General features: G+C 43.4%; 1 protein-coding gene across 1 annotated transcript; it reads right to left on the bottom strand.

The window, feature by feature from the left end:
- Positions 1-121: 121 nt before the first annotated feature.
- On the bottom strand, positions 122-17,781 carry znf106a (zinc finger protein 106a). The gene is made up of 22 exons (XM_041953921.1): positions 17,698-17,781; positions 15,147-15,229; positions 14,839-14,900; positions 13,040-13,234; positions 10,103-12,034; positions 9,537-10,005; positions 9,215-9,284; positions 8,847-9,001; positions 7,985-8,045; positions 7,483-7,791; positions 5,896-6,721; positions 5,504-5,553; positions 4,712-4,857; positions 4,472-4,606; positions 4,127-4,243; positions 3,403-3,594; positions 3,126-3,188; positions 2,856-2,975; positions 2,604-2,675; positions 2,339-2,410; positions 1,815-1,961; positions 122-1,726 (listed from the first exon to the last, which is right to left on the bottom strand). The coding sequence occupies exons 2-22, from the start codon at positions 15,198-15,200 to the stop codon at positions 1,670-1,672; spliced, it is 5,304 nt and encodes a 1,767-aa protein (XP_041809855.1). The 5' UTR covers positions 15,201-15,229; positions 17,698-17,781; the 3' UTR covers positions 122-1,669.
- Positions 17,782-18,015: the final 234 nt, after the last annotated feature.

Here is an 18,015-nt window from a genome sequence, read left to right as displayed (position 1 = left end):
TTGATGTGAAATTGTGCTATTTTTTACCTTAAAATGTGCTTGGCTGCTCTGACACACAGTATTCATCTAAAATCAGCGTGTAAATGAAACAAGACCACATAGAAGACACAAAAAATAGTTAACATTGCAACTTTTTAATTATTATTAACAATGTTTAGATTGCACTTTCTTATAAAATATGTCTTCACAACTTTGATAACAACTGAAAAACTTGAAGAAACTCAGGAATGCCAGGTAAGAGGTGAACTGCACGCTTCCTTCAATCATAAGTAACAAACAGATGAGGCGAGTTTGGAAGACGGCGGCTGTGAGAACGTCAGATTAACTCTGCTGAGGACAAATCCTCGAAAGAGGACACAACCAAGAGAGCTGTAACCACACTAAAGTATGTAAAAGAGCACGGGCTGGGCTTCCGCACTGGTTAAAATTGGTTGAATACGCCTTTTAAAAAAGTGGCTCTGTGTTACCAACTTGCCTGTTTTCAGCGGTGAAGTATGGCATGGGAGATGAATCCTAATTCTTCCCTTCTAACGCTTCCATCGGACACCTCCTCAAACATCCTTCACCTCCACAGTTCATTAGAAAACTATCTTCACTGTGGGAAAATGCAGCTCCGGAGCCTTCAGCTCGGTGCTCCCAAATATAAAATAAACTACAAAAATCTCCAAGCAGGAGACGTTTGTGTTATAAAAACAGTACGTCACACTCACTCACGGAAAACAGGGTTCTTCAAACAGGGTTAAACCCCTCTGTTCACATTTAGGAAGAATGAACCCACACAGATAAACACCGCCACCATGTCTTGGTTCTGTTATCACTGCAAATGTAAATTCTCAAATGGCAACTTCAGGCCAAGTCACACAACACTGCACCAAAGTCCCTCAACGCCTTCATATCACTGAGCAACAAAAAAATAAAGGAATCCTAAACTGCAAACAAAACAAAAGGAGACTGTTGAGAAAAATAAAATAAAATCTGGAAATAAAAACCAAACCAAAAACAAAATAAACTGTCACTTCAATGAAAATCCTTCAAAACAAAACAAACACGACTGGGAGACTACACCATGAGTTTGTAAAGACTTAGAGTCACTCATTACTGTCATGAAGTTACTCTGAGTGAATAATAAACCACAGAAAAGAAAAGAAAAGGTTGCTCAACATGACACATCACAACTGCACAACAACAATAAAAACATCTCTTAGCCCATGCCATATCGTAGCCAACCAGTCCGGAAGATGATCATCGCTTTCTGATGCAGTTTGAACCGTAAAGCTGAACAAATCCCTCCGACACTGGCAACACTGAAGTTTCTTCAATAAACAAAAGTCAAACGATTCTTTGTCTTAGTTTGGTCAGTGAAAAGAGGAGCTGCAGTGGTCAGACAGACAGAGAGAGAGAGAGGAAGGCGTGTTCTGTAGGACGTAAAAAAACAACAGCACAACCAACCCTCCCTTTGTGATTGTATTATGGTTGGATTCCAACACTGAACGTAAAGGATGGAGTCGTCAGACGCCACTCATCAGGCTCGGCGGGAGCGCTGCTCAGTTAAGTGGGTCCTGTGATCATCCCCCCCAATATGGGAGGTTAACAGGGGGAGGGAGGGGGGGTAAAGATAGCAGGAAAGGGAAGAGGGCTCGGGGAGAAACATCGTTCCCACCGCCAGCCCTTAAAGCTCCAGTTCAATCTCCTCCTGAGCATGTTTCTGCATGTGGACCAGCATCCCCTGCAAGACAGATAACTTCAAATCAAGCTCTGCAACCTAAATGCATACTGAAAAGACACTAACATGGTGCTGAAAAAGATTTGTAGACCTGCTTGGAGCTGTTGCGGGCACAGAAAAACTCGTCACAGTCTTTCCAGCGGCACTTGAGCGTCTGGGAGTTGGCACTGTGGTGGTCGCTGATCAGGTGCTGCCGTAGATGCTCCGTCATCCCGAACACCAGCGAACAGCCGTGCCACTGTCAACACAACACGCCTTAAACCCCTGATAAAAAGGAAGCCGTGCGGGCTGCAGATGTACGTGCAGTCAAATTTTACTGTCACGTCACTGCTCACTGCAAGTCCAACAGCGTCTCTCCTGCTCTGACGCCTCTCTAATTTCACCACACAGTTAAAAAAAAAACGAGAGGGAACATATTTCCTGAGGAGGTCAGTCCCTCGGTCTCTCTCACAACGCCTGGACATCGGACACTTTTTGTTCTGAAGTCTCTCAGAATGCCAAAATCAATTCTAAAAGAGGCAGATGTCTCCTGAATTTTCTGAGCAGGCGACTCTTACATCGTTTGAATAAACTCTGCATTCACCTCCCAGCTCTGCTCCCCATCCCTCATCTTACCCAGCAGCGGTAGTTCTGCATCAGGTTCAGCTTGACGGCCTGCACGCTGCCATCGTAACAGCCTGTGTAGATCTGCAACAGAAAAAAAAACAGGTTATGATCTGATCTTATATCTGCAACGAAGGGTTAGGGTAACATTATAGGAAAACATGAGCTGGTTTTATCTAAACATGTTTTAATGTGCAAAAATGAGTGTCTTTAATATATTTCCTTGTTTAATCTCACAGTTTTCTTAGCATGCAGCCCTGGAATTAGCAGGACTCACCATGTTCTTGTGGACAGCCATACACATCACCATGTCCGTGTGTCCACCGTAGACCTGCACCTGGTCATGCGACTGTGGAGAGAATAACACGCTGAAATCCTTTCAGAGTTTCTTGTGTGAGGTCGTGAAAATATGCTTTTTTTCTTCATGTACAAGATTTCAACACAAAACTTCCGTCACACCCACATTTAAACAAGCAAACTGGCTGAAAGTCTAATATCATACAAAGACGGATGCTTTAAGGATGCAGACCTGCAGGTCGTAGACGCGGACCAGTTTGTCCAGACAAGCGGTCACCATCACCTTCCCCAGGACGGCCACTACAGTAACAGCATGGCTGTGGCCCTTATAGACCTGCACCAGCTCTCCTGTCTGAAGCGGCACAGTGTTGACAAAATAAAGTGTGACGTACATTCATGATTCATGATTCAACTGCACCGAGCAAATGGATTCTTTTAAGAACATGTCAAATAGGAACATTAAATGCTTATTGTGTATAAAGAGGTAAGCAGGAGGACTCACATGGATGTTGTGTGCGTAGACACATTGATCACTGGATCCGCTAAATACCAGATCATTGACCACCTGAGAGAGACAATGAGGAATTTAAATCTAAACAGTGCATACCCTCCATCACTACAAAGCACCAAAGCACTATGCAAAATATCAGCTTTCGTAAATTCCCCTGCTTGCTCCTTTGCATTTCTGTGCAATCCAACACTTCTTATACCTGAAGTGAAATTTCCCCCCACAGGCAGGAAGTCTCACTGTCAGAGCTCAGGTGTCAGACCCCACCTACCTTCATGCAGAGGACAGTTTTGGTGTGTCCCTCCAGTGTGCGCAGCAGCAGTCCGTTCTTGGCGTCTCTCACGCTGATGGTGCTGTCGTAGGAGCCGACCAGCAGGATCCTCCGGGCTCCCTCCTGTGACGAGGCCAGACAGCTCACGGCCCGCGGCCCGTGGCACTCCAACACAACCATCTGCTTGTTTGTCTGGACAAAGAATTGCAAAACAGAAATGAAATCCTCTGGATAGAGGCGACACTTTTTTCTCCCCAAAACTATCCAACACAGCTAAATGCACTTTATGACATGATGCATTTAGAATCACAAAAACAGCTTTTTACCCCACTTTTGCAAAACATGCATTAAATATTAACTTGGAGCTCATGACTTAACTTCAGTAACACGCTCTTAGCACATATTTCCCAAACTGTTTTCATTATCGATTAATCTGCAGATTCTTTTCCTAATAAATTGAACTCTTGGTCTTAAAAATGACAGGCCAAACGCAACGATATTCAGTATGCAATCACATAAGACAACGCAAAGCAGCTAACTGCAGATAAATATCTCATAAATAGTCCAAGTTCATATAAAAACCCAGGAAAGGTGTTGGCAGGTATACATTTCCAGATGAAAATCATCACAACCACCATGAAAGCCAAGAATAACTGCCTTAAATGGACAGTAATAACAGCATTACTGCAGAGGTTGTGACTTTGTGGTAAACTGCATCTCTCACCTTGAGGTTAAAGGTCACCACTGTGCCGTTTGCCAGACCAGCGTACAAAAACTTCCAGCGACTGTGGAGGCAGAGGACTCGGTCTGACAGGGAGAACTGCTGCTCCAGCTCTCGTGTCTGCGGACATGAAAAGAACGAGGCCTGACATTAATTTCATTTATACTTAATATATTAAGAACATTGGACTCAGGTGCTTCATAAATGTGGCTGCACAGTCCGTGGTCAATAAAAATCAATCAAGACAAACGTGAGAAACAACAGAGGACACGTTTTAAAAAACAATGACGAAATTATTCACTGAGTGTTGCTAATCTGATTGACCGGTTGAAGGACAGGTGTTTTTACCTTGAGACTGTAGCAGCGGATGGTTTGGTCACTGGATCCAGAGTAAAGGCGATGATGCAGGGAGGGAGCCGCAGACACCAACAGGCAGTTCACTTTAGAGCTGTGACCCTCAAACACACCAACACATTTGCGGCTCTGCAGCAACAACAAAGTAGCAGCAGGAGTTAAACGCAGTTTTGGGTTCAACAAAACCTCTGACGCCCTGACAAACAGCAGCAGAGATTCTTCATCGACACTCACCACCAGGTCGAAGGCTTTGACGGTCCGGTCTCCTGAGCACGTGTACAGCAGCCCGTTGTGGATCTGCATGGCGTTCACTGCCTCCTGGTGGCCCTCGAACACACCCTCGGTGGGCAAATCATCCTCACCGTGGTCCGATGACGCATCTGTGAAAAGACGAAATTCCTAAAAATGAGCACGCAGACAAAGGGCATTTTATGCTTAAAATGCCACAGTTGAGTTTAAAAAGCTTAAATGACTGTGACGGGTGCAGAAGTTTCTAATTCTCTAAACTCCCTCCAGGTTGTATCTGTTTTAAAGGAATGCATTTTGCCTCAACTTGCTTGTTAAAAAACTTGTGTGTGTCATTTTGGTGATACACCTTCACTTTACAAACATGTTGACTGATAGATGTTCCCCCTCCCGCCACCCACAATAACGTTTTTCTCCAGATGGTAGTCGGGGGGTAAACCCGCGATCAGTATGCCTCAGGTTAAATATACATTGTCCATGCATCACTGCACTCATCGTGCTGTACAGCGACAACAGATCTATGAATATCCTGCCCATACAAAGTAGTTTGGGTACTCCAGGGTCTATTTTAACCTGCTCAAGTACAACGTTTCTAATTCTGGCAGCTCAGATCGAGGTATGATTGGTTATGTATTCAATACTAGCACAGGGGTCCAATTTCTCTGGATTGATTTAGTGCAGTCATCAAACAACTTAAGATGGCATTTAAAATCTGCCATAATGAGCGTAACCCCTCCCCCTCGCCTTACTGCATGTGTATTCCCCCGGGGTTGAACGTACCTGATGAGGCCTTGGTTATCTTGGGCAATGTGATGGTAGTCTGAGCGTCACTGTGGGAAGAAAAGGTGGAAAGGTTGAGTGATTTGATTTTTGGCTGCTGAGGTTTCATGTTAGACTCCACGCAAAGATCATAACCACTCTTTAATCCTGGCACAAGACAAATAAAAGCACTGAGGTTCTGCAGAATGTTCTCCAACCTCTCTAAAATCCAGTTCTTGTATCTTAGAATTTTGTAAAAGTATTATACATCATATGTTTTCTTAGGTTTATTATCATATAATTAGGTTTATTATCATATGAGTGAGTTTGAGTTGTGATTGTTTTGTCTTTTCCGAAGGTCAAGAATAAGCGGTCATGGTCGGCGAAAAATGGACGTGTGGGTCAAGTCTCACCTCTCAGAGGATTTACACACATCCATGTCGCTGGTGGAGGTGACCTCGTTGCAGGCCAGGCTGTGTGGCTCAGGTCTGGAGGAGTCTGGGATGTGTGCTGGAGAGGAAGCTGGAACCAGGGCATCCATGTGGGGCTGCTGGCAGGCTGCGGTGACCTCCATGCTTTCTTCTGAATCTAAGTTCAATGTAAGTTCAGCGGGCGCCACCTGGGGAAGCTCCACCACGTGTTTTGGGGACTTGTGGTCTGCGTTCTCATGTTTGATGGTCGCAAACAGCTGCCCGGAGGCCTCCTCGCCCTCCTTCAGGTTCATGTCAGCGTCTCTATCCTCTGACGGCTGAGTGGAGGTACTGACCTGAGAGCTTCCGCTGGGTCTCCTGCGTGGTCGGAGCCACCTCGGCCTCATGGCCTCTCCATCAATCTCAGTGTCACTGCTCTCAGGCTGCTCTGTCCCCAGGGCCTTCTTCAGCACCTTCCTCTTCTTCAGCTTCCTTATACGCTTCCCGTTCCTCAGTTCAGATGGAGAGGCAGGCACATTAAGGACTGAGGGGACTGAGGGGGGCTCAAAGGACTGTATGGCTGAACAGTCAACAACAGTCCCCACCTCAGAGCCCCGTCTGCAGGCTGACAGAATGGAAGCTTTGGAGTCAGCTGAAGGAGTGAGAGCGTTCCTTGTTGCCTGTATGGCCTTTTCCGTCGTCTCAACCAGTCCTGACAGGCTCTCTTTGCAGTCTGCAGGCTTGCAAAAGTTCTCCCAGTTATGTTCTGTGTTGGTTTGGTACAGCTCAGGCTTTCTTTCAGGTGATGGCTGAAAATTTGAGGCAGGAGCTGCAAGAGTTTCAGATGCACATGGATCAGTACACTGCAAATTTTACTGACATGAACACTGACCAGAAATTGAGACATTAATGGAGCATTTCCTCCTCCATTTATCTGAATGTAAAAATCTCTTAACTAGTATATCTACAGAGATAGATTAAAAATGTCTGAACATTTCCTGTGATTGAGGACCAGGCGGTTTTGGCAAGTGTGTTATGATATGTATGTTTAAAGATTAAAGCTTCATGGGGTTATGGTTGTCTTGTCATATTTTCTTAACAAAGCACACCTTTGAGCTCTAATGTGCTGAATGCAATTCACTCCTAATAAAAAAAAATTGCAAAGCTGATTTTTTGTTTTGTTTTCGAGTCTGTATAGCAAACATTACATCCATTTTTGCTAGATACCAGTCTTCTGTAGTAGTTTTTTAAATGGTGCATCGCTACATTGCTTGGCATATAACTGCCACCAACTGTTCATTGGTGGTATTGAATGAAAACTTTGTATTTTGACTTTCTTTATCTTCTGCATATCTAATTCAGCTCATGTCATCATATCGACACGTAAAATGGCAAGAAACAGTGATAACACCAAGATCAGTGATCAATGAGGACACAATGTCAAATAAACTATTAAGATGAATGAACAAATACATAAACATGTAAAAAAAAAAAAAAAAAAAAAAACTTTGGTGGTACTGCTAACTATTTCACTGAACTTGTCTGCCACTGTGAACACTGATACTGCAGCTGTGCACTGAGTGATGTTACCTGGTGGAGAGGCGGGAGCGACAAGCAGCTCTGGAGTGGTGCTGTGAGCAAAGTGGGTTATATTGTCCACTGAGTCCAGCTCTGAGCTGACATGGACAGGAGACTGAGGCTCCTGCTTGATAACTACAGGCCTGAAGGGAAGGCTGGGAGAGGGAGGGGAGGCACGCTCGGCACGAGGACTCGGACTGGGGGCAGCTGCAGTATCCGTCACACAGGAAAAAGTAATGGAGGACAGTAGGTGATGCTCAGCTTCTACTGAATCCATCTTTTCTTCTTTTAGTTTGACCTGAGGTGCTTCCTCCCTGCTGCCTGGAGCAAAAAAAAAGTTGCACAACATAAATTACAACTACATTAATGCTCTGTCAATTACAATGACAGTAACTAGTGTTATGGTAAAATAGTTCTGTTTCACATTAAACTCAGATGTAGTCACTGGCAGTAAAACTTTAATGCATTTCATGAAACATAATTTCACATTTTTCATACTCAGACATGTTCATACCTTGCATCCCTTTTAGTAAATCGATGCGCTTGTTTCTCAGTGTGTTCATCTCTCCAGTCATCTGAGTAACACAAAAGCAGGAGTCATCAGAAAGTGCCTATTTCTGCTTGTAAGTGTGTAATATCAGGGTGATTACTGACTAAGGAACGTGACGTGAAACTTTGCTCTAAAAGCAAGTAAAACAGGCTGCCTAAAAGCTGTGACTAAATATGCATAAACACATTTATCACTAGCATACTTCCATCCAGCCTCACCCACACATACTAATAGAAGGCTACATATGGGACAGTCTTCACCACCTCAACAACAGAAATAATCAAGTGGCTGGCAAGGCAACAAATACTCAATACACTGCAAAAAGCAAAATTAGTAAGATGGACTATCTTTAAATCAAGCCAATATGTGCTTGTTTCTGTCTGATATTATAACTTCTTACTGAGATACTTGTTTCTGAGTAACTTGATGCTTTAAACCAGAGTTTCCAGATATATAAAGCTGTATATATACATTTTTTGTAGCCAGACAAATGTAGTTGTTTTGATTCTGGTTGCACAACTATAAAGATAACCGCGGGATCTTTGAGGCTTTTACTTGCTTATAAAAATCTTGGTAAGTGGCATTTTCCTCTTCTGTTGGGAGATAATTTTGCTTATTCTAAGTAATAATTGATTCATTTTCTGTTGTTTTTTCTTGTTTTTGCAGGATAAGCTCAGCAAACCCTGAGTATGTACTTCAAATGCACTGGCCCCAAGACTGCACAACTCTCCAGGAGAGAATCAGCCACACAGAAGGGGAACTCAAACACTCTCTCTTACGCTCAGAAACTGAGACATAAGTGTGTATAAACACAACCCTTTATTACCTGCTGCTTAACCACCATGAGACGCTGCACCTCCATGTAAGCGGCCTCCAGTGCAGCCCGGGCCTGGATCAGGCTGGTGTCCACAGTCTGCAGGGAGCGGCTCAGCTCTTCTTCCCGCAGAGAAACAGCCAGCAGCTGGTCGATTTGTAAGCGCTCTGCACAGAGCCCAAAAGATAATTATGAACCATCAGCGGCCTGGCTTCATGTCGTGTTTTCTAATCTTAAAATGAATTTAGCCTGACTGCACTAAGGCCTAAATGATGACTGAAGCTGTCAAATCATTTCATCACTATGATTAAATTGGATTAGCTGATACAAGACAAAATCATATACATTTCATTCATTCACGCAACAGAATAGATACTAACCTTTTTTGGATTTGACCTTCCTTCTTTTGCTATTGTGCTCCACGCAAGAAGTCTCTGCACTTGGAATATCCTACAACAGAGAAAGAAAAGAGTCACATTCTGCTCATCTGTATTAAAGTACACACAAATAAATGCGATTGGTCATACAATCAACACTGACTCATGTGATGTCACTTTTGTGATTTTCCAAAGCTCCCTCTTGTGGTACAAAAGGCTTTATAGAACTTTTTGCACATATGCAGTAGTATCCCTCAGGATCTGTAAACAGACTTTAGTGTGTAAAATCGGTGGCGATCGCCTTAACCCTGCTTCTGTTACTTACCCCAGCTGCTCTTCGCCTCTTTCCTGTTCCCAGGGCATCGTACTCCGTCCCTGAACTGCTGTCCCCGAGCACTGAATCAGACCTCTGGAGGGCCTTCACTGTCGCTGACGTTAGTTTCTCTGGCTGCTGCTGTGCTTTAGCCTCAAACTGACCAAGCAACTGTTCCACTTCTTGCTGCCGCTGATTGTCTTTGTTCCCTTGAGTGAAGATAGGACTGGGAGAAACAGAAGATCCCTGCTGCTCAGAGCTGAGGCCTTCTCTCTGTCCCGTCTCCTTGGACATCAGGGACGTGAACAGGGAGTGAGTGGAGGCGGGGGCGAGGCTGCTCTCCGATAAGGAGCGTTTTCGGGAGGCGCCCGAGGCAGAGACATCCATCAACGAGTCCCATTGGAAACCCTCTAGCAAGGGGATGTCATCCTCCTCCTGACTCTGGTCCTCCTGGTCTAATGGCACCATCTCTATCCCAAACCTGGAGGACAGTAGACAGACAAGACAAAACGTGAGCTTGAAGCATCTGAAATAAAAAATAACACACTAAAACTCTGAATGCAAGACCAAAATTTCACCTTGGCATGCCCTTTCCTTTGTCTTGCTTCTTCCTGACCTCTTGATACACCTGTTCCCAGTTCACATTGCGTCGAGACCCGGAGGAGCTGATGAGCTGCCGTACAGTTGGTTTGAGGCCTGAGTCCTTTTCGGTGTCACTCCTCCGTGACTCGCTCAGGTTTCTCACCCGTCTGGCAATGTTCAGGTTGGGCTCGTGGCTACCTGTTTTACTCTTAGAGCTGATGTGTTTGGTCAGGTCGCGTTTTAAGACAGGAGGCAGGTCGAGTTTGGACAGACTTGATGTGTTTGACCCTGAGACAGACTGTGCTTCACCACTTCTGGAGGTGTCACTCTCAGAGCTCTGTCCTGCTTCGACAGCCTGCATGGCTTCAGCTGGGGCCACTGGGCATGGTTCCTTCTCGTCTTTCTTTGGGGTCTCTTCCTCTTCCCTGCTTGAGGCTGCAGGCTCTGAGGTCTCCATGGTAGAGGTGCTAACTTGCAACGACTGGAGAGAGTGGCTACTGTCTGAACATTGAAATGCTGGCGTTTCTGACCCGACTGAGTCAGGTAAATCAGGTAAATTTGGTTTAGCCGCATTCTGCCTACAGCTATTTTCTTTGTTTACCCCAATCTGACTCTGTACATGATCCCTCTGCTGCTCCTCCACAATGTGCAGTGCCATTTCCATCCTGTTGTTTCTAGAGACATCCAAAGAGGCCCTCTTTTCTAACACAATCTGTCTGGCTTTCTTGAATGTTTCGGGGAGCTGCTGTTCTTTCCTTGATTGAAGGGGCCCTACAGGTTGAGCCTGGAGACTGAATCCACTCTGCTTAGTGGTTGATTTTGCTTGTGCTTGACTGGAGGCCTTGCTGAGTTGAGCTCTACTGTTGAGATCAAATTTTGAGGACATCTTCCAATCTTTATGTTGCAATGGCTTATTTGGCTTCTGATTAGAAGAACCAGATTCAGAGTTCAGGTGTTCATCTCTCTGAGCTCCGCTGCTTCTACTGCTGCTGCTACTTCGATCTCTAGGTTTGGTTTTGGGGTTCATTTTATGCCTCCCTTTTTCTTCCACACTTTGTCCACTGGACGTCAACGGCCCTGTTTTCTGTTCAGGTCGGGACTGCCTCTTAACGGCACTGGTTTCCGGTGCCTTATCTTGCTTCTGGGGTTTGGGGACTTTGGGGTACTTTTCTGATGAGTTTGTGTTGGTATCCTTGTTGGGTAAAGATTCAACACCCTTTGTGACAGGATATGGTGACCAACGACAGGCTTTGTCCAGCTTTGGATTGCTACCAAAGGTCTTAGAGCTCTTACTACCAATGTGTTCACGTTCTGCTGATTGTCCCTCCCCATTCTGATGCCCATCACCCTGCTGCCCTCCCTGATCATTGCCTGTATTTTGGAACTGGTTGAGAGCCTGGGCAAAAAAACTGGGTGAAGGCGGATACGTAAAAGGAGGGCCCACAAGGCTCAGGGGCCGGCCTCTTCGTGGGTTCTGTGAAAAATTGTTTCTGCCATAGAACCCACTACTACTGCCTCCATCGCTGAGCCAAGGCAGCCGACTTCGCTGATTGCCAGAAAAAGAACCCTGATCCCACTGCTTATTGCCCCAACCTTCCTGACTATGCAAGCTTTCACCAGTAAACTCTCTCCATTTCTCAAAGTTGGGAGGCTCCTGAGCATGCCAGGTGGCGCTCTTCCCCTGTTTACTGTGATGCCAGGGTCGTGGCTCCCCTGCTCTGGCATTATATCGGCTGCTATTATATCGGCTGCTCTTATACCAAGAACTTTGCTGACTGGATCCACTGAACCCCTGTGAAGGCTGCTGCCAGGCACAATCCAACCGGTAACGCTCCTTAGCTTCCTTTAACCTCTGCTGAAACGCCTCCTGTCTCCTTCGATCGTCTTCTTCTTTTGCCAGCTTTGCAGCAGCAGCCTCCTTCTCTTTTCTACAAACAAGATGTATATATATGTTAATGTGAAAAAAAACTGTTGATGCATGTTTCAGTTTCCTTGGCTGCAATGAGAAACTGCATAAAAATCATTATTTCAAATACACTGGGATATGTTCTGCAAGACTTAAAAAAGTCTTCCTGGCAATCTTATCTCTTGGTGCACTGTTCTCAGGTGTCAAGGACTGGTTTACAGTGTGACCTACAACAATGACCTGCAAAGGGAGAGGATCTGACATGTGACAAGCTGAATGCAAGCCTGACACTTTCACATCTTTACAATCCCAACCCCACACTGCATATCACAGGAAACTCTGCAAAATGTATTCCAGAATTGTGAGGGTGACAGCGCTGAAGTGAAGGTTTTTGGTTGTGTTTTACTATTTCTAGAGGGCACTTAACCTGAGGAAGCATGTAGCTGAACTTTGTGAGTGCAGTCATGCTTTTTTTTTAGGCTGCCGTCCTGACATACGACTCCAGCCACAGCTCAACTTGAAGCAGCAGCTAAAACAGGCCTGTGAGCACCACTGAGCAAAATGTGACTATACATGGCACATGTACACACAAACGAGTGTTTGTGAGCTATCACGTACCGTCACATTTGTGATTAAATTCTAACATTATAGACATAGACTAGTGTTGAATAGTTAATCAAAAAAAATACTGAAATATTGTCCATTAAGATGAGTTTTATAAACTGCAATATTTCTTATAAGCCCTGTTCAAGTGATTAAATGTCATGCTGTCAAACATAAAAAATCCATCAAAATCATCACGTCATTCCACATATATACACACAAACAATTTAATAAACAATTTATATATATTATATTATACGCCCTGGGAACCAGTAAATAACCATTAGACAACATTTTAGTATTTTTTTGTAAGTACTACTACAACTGTTTTTCATTTTAAAGCAACACTTCTCTGACAATTGTTCTCTCAGCTCAGAAGCTAACAACATAAAAAAAAATGTGTTCAATAGCATGACTGTCTTACCTGATCTGCTCTTTTCTCTTCTCAATCAGATCCACCAAAACCTGATCGAAGTAGTCCTCCTCATGGCCGTTCCCAGAATGCTTTTGTTCTGCAGCCTCCACATTCTGTTTGTGCGTGGGACTGGAGATGTGGCTGGCATAATCGGTCAGGCTCACCACCGTTACCTTGCAGACTCTGCACTCGTGTCCGCAGTCCCTGGGGAGGGAAGGCGAGAGCGGGCTTTCAATCGTTCCTTCAGGCATTGTTCTGATCTAGTCTGGTATGGTTTTCTTGCCTGCAGAGCCTGCGACAACGTACTCTGGCTCTACTTTCTGTTACTTTAAAGTCAAAAAGTCAGGAAAGGAGAATACTCAACAATCCTTAGAAAATAACCAAATTCTCTATCCGTCACAGATCAGGAGGTAGCTAACTTATAATTTTCTCTTGTTCAAAAAAAAAAGTTAAAATCTTTATCTTCCTGATCCTGGTTTTTCTTTCTTCAGCAGGCCATAGGTGACAGAGTGAGGGCAGGTGGAGCAGCCAGGCTGGACTCAGACAGCATGCTAATCTAGCTGTTTATGTCCAGCCACCACAACCAGCCATGCAGCACAGCGCTGGGATGCGTGGAGCGGAGAGAGGCACGACGCCCACAGCCTAGTGCGCTTTCATGATGGTGTCCGCTGTGCTCTGAGACTCTACAGAAGGCAATGTCTGTATTTGACCTCACACTTCTCTCTGAGAGCCAGGACCCAGCCCCCCTGCAGGCCAGCATGTGTTATTAGAACAGGCCCGAAAGTCCTGCTGACCAATCCCAAGCAAAGCCTTTGTAACAGGAGCCTTGTGCAGCTGCTCACAGCCTCCGCTTCAAAACCTCTCCCAAGTATGTCATCTTGTGATTCTGATAGCGGCAGTGACTTGGCTGGCTCCTTCTCAATTTCTTTTTCAACATCTATGTCATGGCATGCTGCCATTTTCTGACCTCTCGTGCAGCTGGCAGACGCTTTATCGATGAGATAGGGTTACTTTTTCTATTTGACACATTATTTCTCAGCTGCAGTGGGAAATGAATTGATAATGATGAATTTGTCTGCAATTTGTAAGTCAGTTTGGACCTCACATAGAACTGCATCAAGCTGTATGTAAACTTAAGATTTAGCCATCACATTTCTGGACCGGCAGTTCCAAATGACCATGAACCCTTATGACACACTTCAATTTTTTGTTTGGATCAGTTTTTACAGATTTACTGTACATTATGATTAATAAGATGCCATTTTTGCACATCAGTGTTTACATAAAATCCCATTATTTAGCAACCCAGGCCTTTATCAATATTTGCTCCACTCCAGATTCCTGCCTCTCAGCGACAGGCCGCATACTTCTAGTAATCTACATGGGAGTCACAAGATTGCCAGTTGTCTTCTATCGGTCATGCCTGTTGTTCCGGAGAGATTGTGGCTAAATATATATGGCACAGTTGAGACAGCTGCCCATATATCCACTTGCCCGATTACAGTGATGAGCACGTGCCTGTGTGCACACGTGCCTCATGACCCAAATAGATCTAGACAAAAATCTTGAATCAAAGTCAAAGTTTTTGTATTATCGTTACTAGTTGCTTTAAAAATTGTGCATTGAATAAAATGCAATTATAATCCAAACTATGATACTAAATAGTTTGTTACATGTTGTGACCATGATTACTAATCAGGAACATGTATGCATGATTGTTTTTGCAAAAATCAATGTAAAATTTAGAGGTATGATATATAATTACATGCTATCTGTTCATGTTGTTTATTTTTGGAGAGACAACTCACCGGCCTTTGAGCTTCTCCAACTCACGGTGGTGCAGCATACTTCTCATGTGCTCATCCATCTCCTGCAGATACACATTGAAAAGAAAGGTTTTCTTTTAGGCATCCAAAAGCCTCTCAATTTCCTGCATGTTATTTGTGTAGTTTAGGTTGTCAATAACACTTTACTGATCCTCATGAGTGGGAATTTACATGACCCAGCATTACAGAACACAGGTGATTGAAACAGATATGACACTATTACTACTACAGTAATAAATACTACAGTATTAACACATTCATTGCATAAATCATTTTTGAGGGTAAACTACCTGCTTGGAGATGTAGACTGTTTCACAGAGGATGCACTTTCTGTTTCTCGCCATCTTGAACACAAGTGGGAATCAGCCCATTACTGTCGAAAGAGAAAATTAAATAAAGAAAAAGGCCTCATCAACTACAAAGTATAAAGGACAATACAAAATTATGTAAAACCATCCAGAATTATAAATATATGTGGTGAGTGTGAAGTTCAACCTCACTTGGATATTGTGACTTTTACCAATATTTCTGTGCAGGGCCTGCATGCATGTTTGCAGCTGAGCTCTCAGAAACAACTCAGACTCATCAAACTAATACAGAAAAGGCAGTTCAAGGCTCATGTTCTCTAAACAAGGACAGTTAGCTATTCAACAACATGCCTTGGTACCACAGTCCAAATGCCAGCACAGAGTTCAACCTGGTCACTGGGCTAATTCCAGTCTGCTGATTGAGCAGCTCTGTAGCCAGGAGGTAGCAGAGCCATGGAAGCATCAGGGCTAAGTCTGGACTTGTTTAATATTCACAAACAGAGTGGGAAGCTAACGCTGTTCACTAGTCAAAGCTACGTCTGTGGCTATTTGGTTTTTCTACACTAACATCACCTTCTCCAGATGCAACGGACCACGTGGAGACCCCATTCTGTTGTAAAAATTTGCTGGTTTATACATTAATTAAAAGCTCAGAGAGGTATGAAAACACTGTCTTCTTCAGAATAGCTTTGGTGAAGTCTAAAACAAAAAGGAAACATCCCTCCTATCTCTACTGAAGTTTTTGGAACTGAACTGTAAAATCAAAAGTAAGAAAAAGGAGATCCCAATACGTAGATCCAGTAAAGTATTGATTCAGGTGCAGGATGAAGTAAAGATATCGGCATGCTGGAAGTAACTCCGGTATTTGATTTATCTATCTGTGCAACTTTTTGGTCTCATATCTGCAACAATCTAATTGGCAGTGAGACAACATAACAGAATTTCAGTGCTTTTTCTAACTCAAATCTAGCAAAAGACAAACGTGAACACAAAATAGAAAAACTGGCACTCAACATCCAAGAAGGCTGTCCTGGGGATATTGATTGGCAAAGAACAAGAAAGGAAGTGCAACACTTGGCTCCTTAGTGAAGAATTAACTCTCAAATGCTATTACAAGATTGACATTTTGGCTAGGTTGATAAGATAAGACTTTATTAATCGCCAGCCGGGGAAATTCAGGTATTACAGGCAGAAGGTAATAGCAGTTGGGAAAAAAGCAACAGAAATAGAGAAATTCAAAACAAAGACTATATATACATTTCATACAAAGGACAAGATAAAAGAAATTAGGCCTTTGTTAGTGGAAAAAACACAAGATGGAAGCTAACCTGCCCAAAACATTGCACCTCAGACTTAAACTTCAAAAGAAAAACTATATGTGTCACTTTATTCTTATCATTTAAACCAGAGCCTTGTTTCCATCTGTCTAAGGCACAACTTTCTTCTTTACCATACTAATCAATCAAACAACAAGTCTAATAATGATAAGGTCCTGAGATCCAATCCTCCTCAGTATATTCTGTTTACGACATTATAACATGCCTCCTCACAATCACCATTTCTCTTCACTCCCAAAGCACCAGAGGGCAGCTATTTATAATATTTGTATGATCCGTGGGTCATATTCCTTCTCAGTCACCGACTCTTTTAAGAGGAAGCATGCATGACAGTGCAAGATACCAAATTAATCTCTAAACACTGATATTAGTTTTTGATGGAATCACGATAAACAAAAAACTTAGTAAACAGCGGAGAGAGGAACATGTTTGAGGTTAGTATAGGGTTAATTTAGAAAGCGTACAGAGCTTTCCTCTGCAAGCATCATGCAGAAACTTAACAGGACAGTTGTCTTCCACGTTTAATGGATTTGAGAAATGACAAAATGTAATTTAAGGCTCTACGCTAACTGGCATTCAACGGTGCAGAATCAGCAAGAGACAATGCAACCACATCTGCACAAAGCTGTTAAACAACATTGGCTTGTACCGTTAGCTTGCTAATGTTCGCAGTTCAGTTGTTGCACGAGTTTATCAACACAAGTTGCATTACACATGAACAGTTTGGATGACAATTATATCTGACGTTATAACGCAAGCAACCGAAGTCAGCTGATACAACTCTTAGTTTACAGCTGAATTACACTTAAAAACTGCATTACGACTAACTTGATCAGCTAGCAAAGGGTTAGGTCCTTGTTTGTTGTTAGCCTAGCTGTAGCTAGCTGCTCAATTATATTTGTCATGTCTACACTCCTGTCTCCACCATAGTTTGATCGAAAGCAAACAAGAAGATCAGCAGACACACGAACTATGAGTCCGGATAGAATGAACTGAACTGTTAAGTGTTAAGTTAAGTAACGTACGTGGCTAGAAGGTTAGCAAGCTAGCAATAGCATGCTACATTAGCCAGAGAAACCGTTAACGTTGCACTACTTGTGTAGTTCAATGATTACCTAATTATAAAAGCATTAGGTAGTAGAGGTAAAACATCGTGATTTTTATGTTATAAATACTAAGACGTAAGTTTTGGCTACCTTTACAACATCCAAGTGTGTGTGGGACTTTCCATTTTCATATCCAGCGCTGTGGCTAACAACATCCTCCTCCGTGCCCCCAAGCTCAACTACAGCCAAGGATGCGTTCAAGAACACAGCTATTCAGGAAAACTGCACACTGAGTTCAGTGTGAGCTAAATGTTTGATCTAACTGTTCACTTTTAGTTATTCAGTTTTATCCGTTTTTACAAATAACGCAGGACAATAGACGATTTTACTTTTGTAGCAGTGTTATGAAGATAAATCCTACTTTTACACCCTTGAAAAGAAGAGGTCAACATTTTACAGTGCATTAGT

Source organism: Chelmon rostratus, chromosome 15, assembly GCF_017976325.1.
Source record: "Chelmon rostratus isolate fCheRos1 chromosome 15, fCheRos1.pri, whole genome shotgun sequence".
Taxonomy (NCBI): domain Eukaryota; kingdom Metazoa; phylum Chordata; class Actinopteri; order Chaetodontiformes; family Chaetodontidae; genus Chelmon; species Chelmon rostratus.
This window is presented reverse-complemented; position numbering and strand designations above follow the sequence as displayed.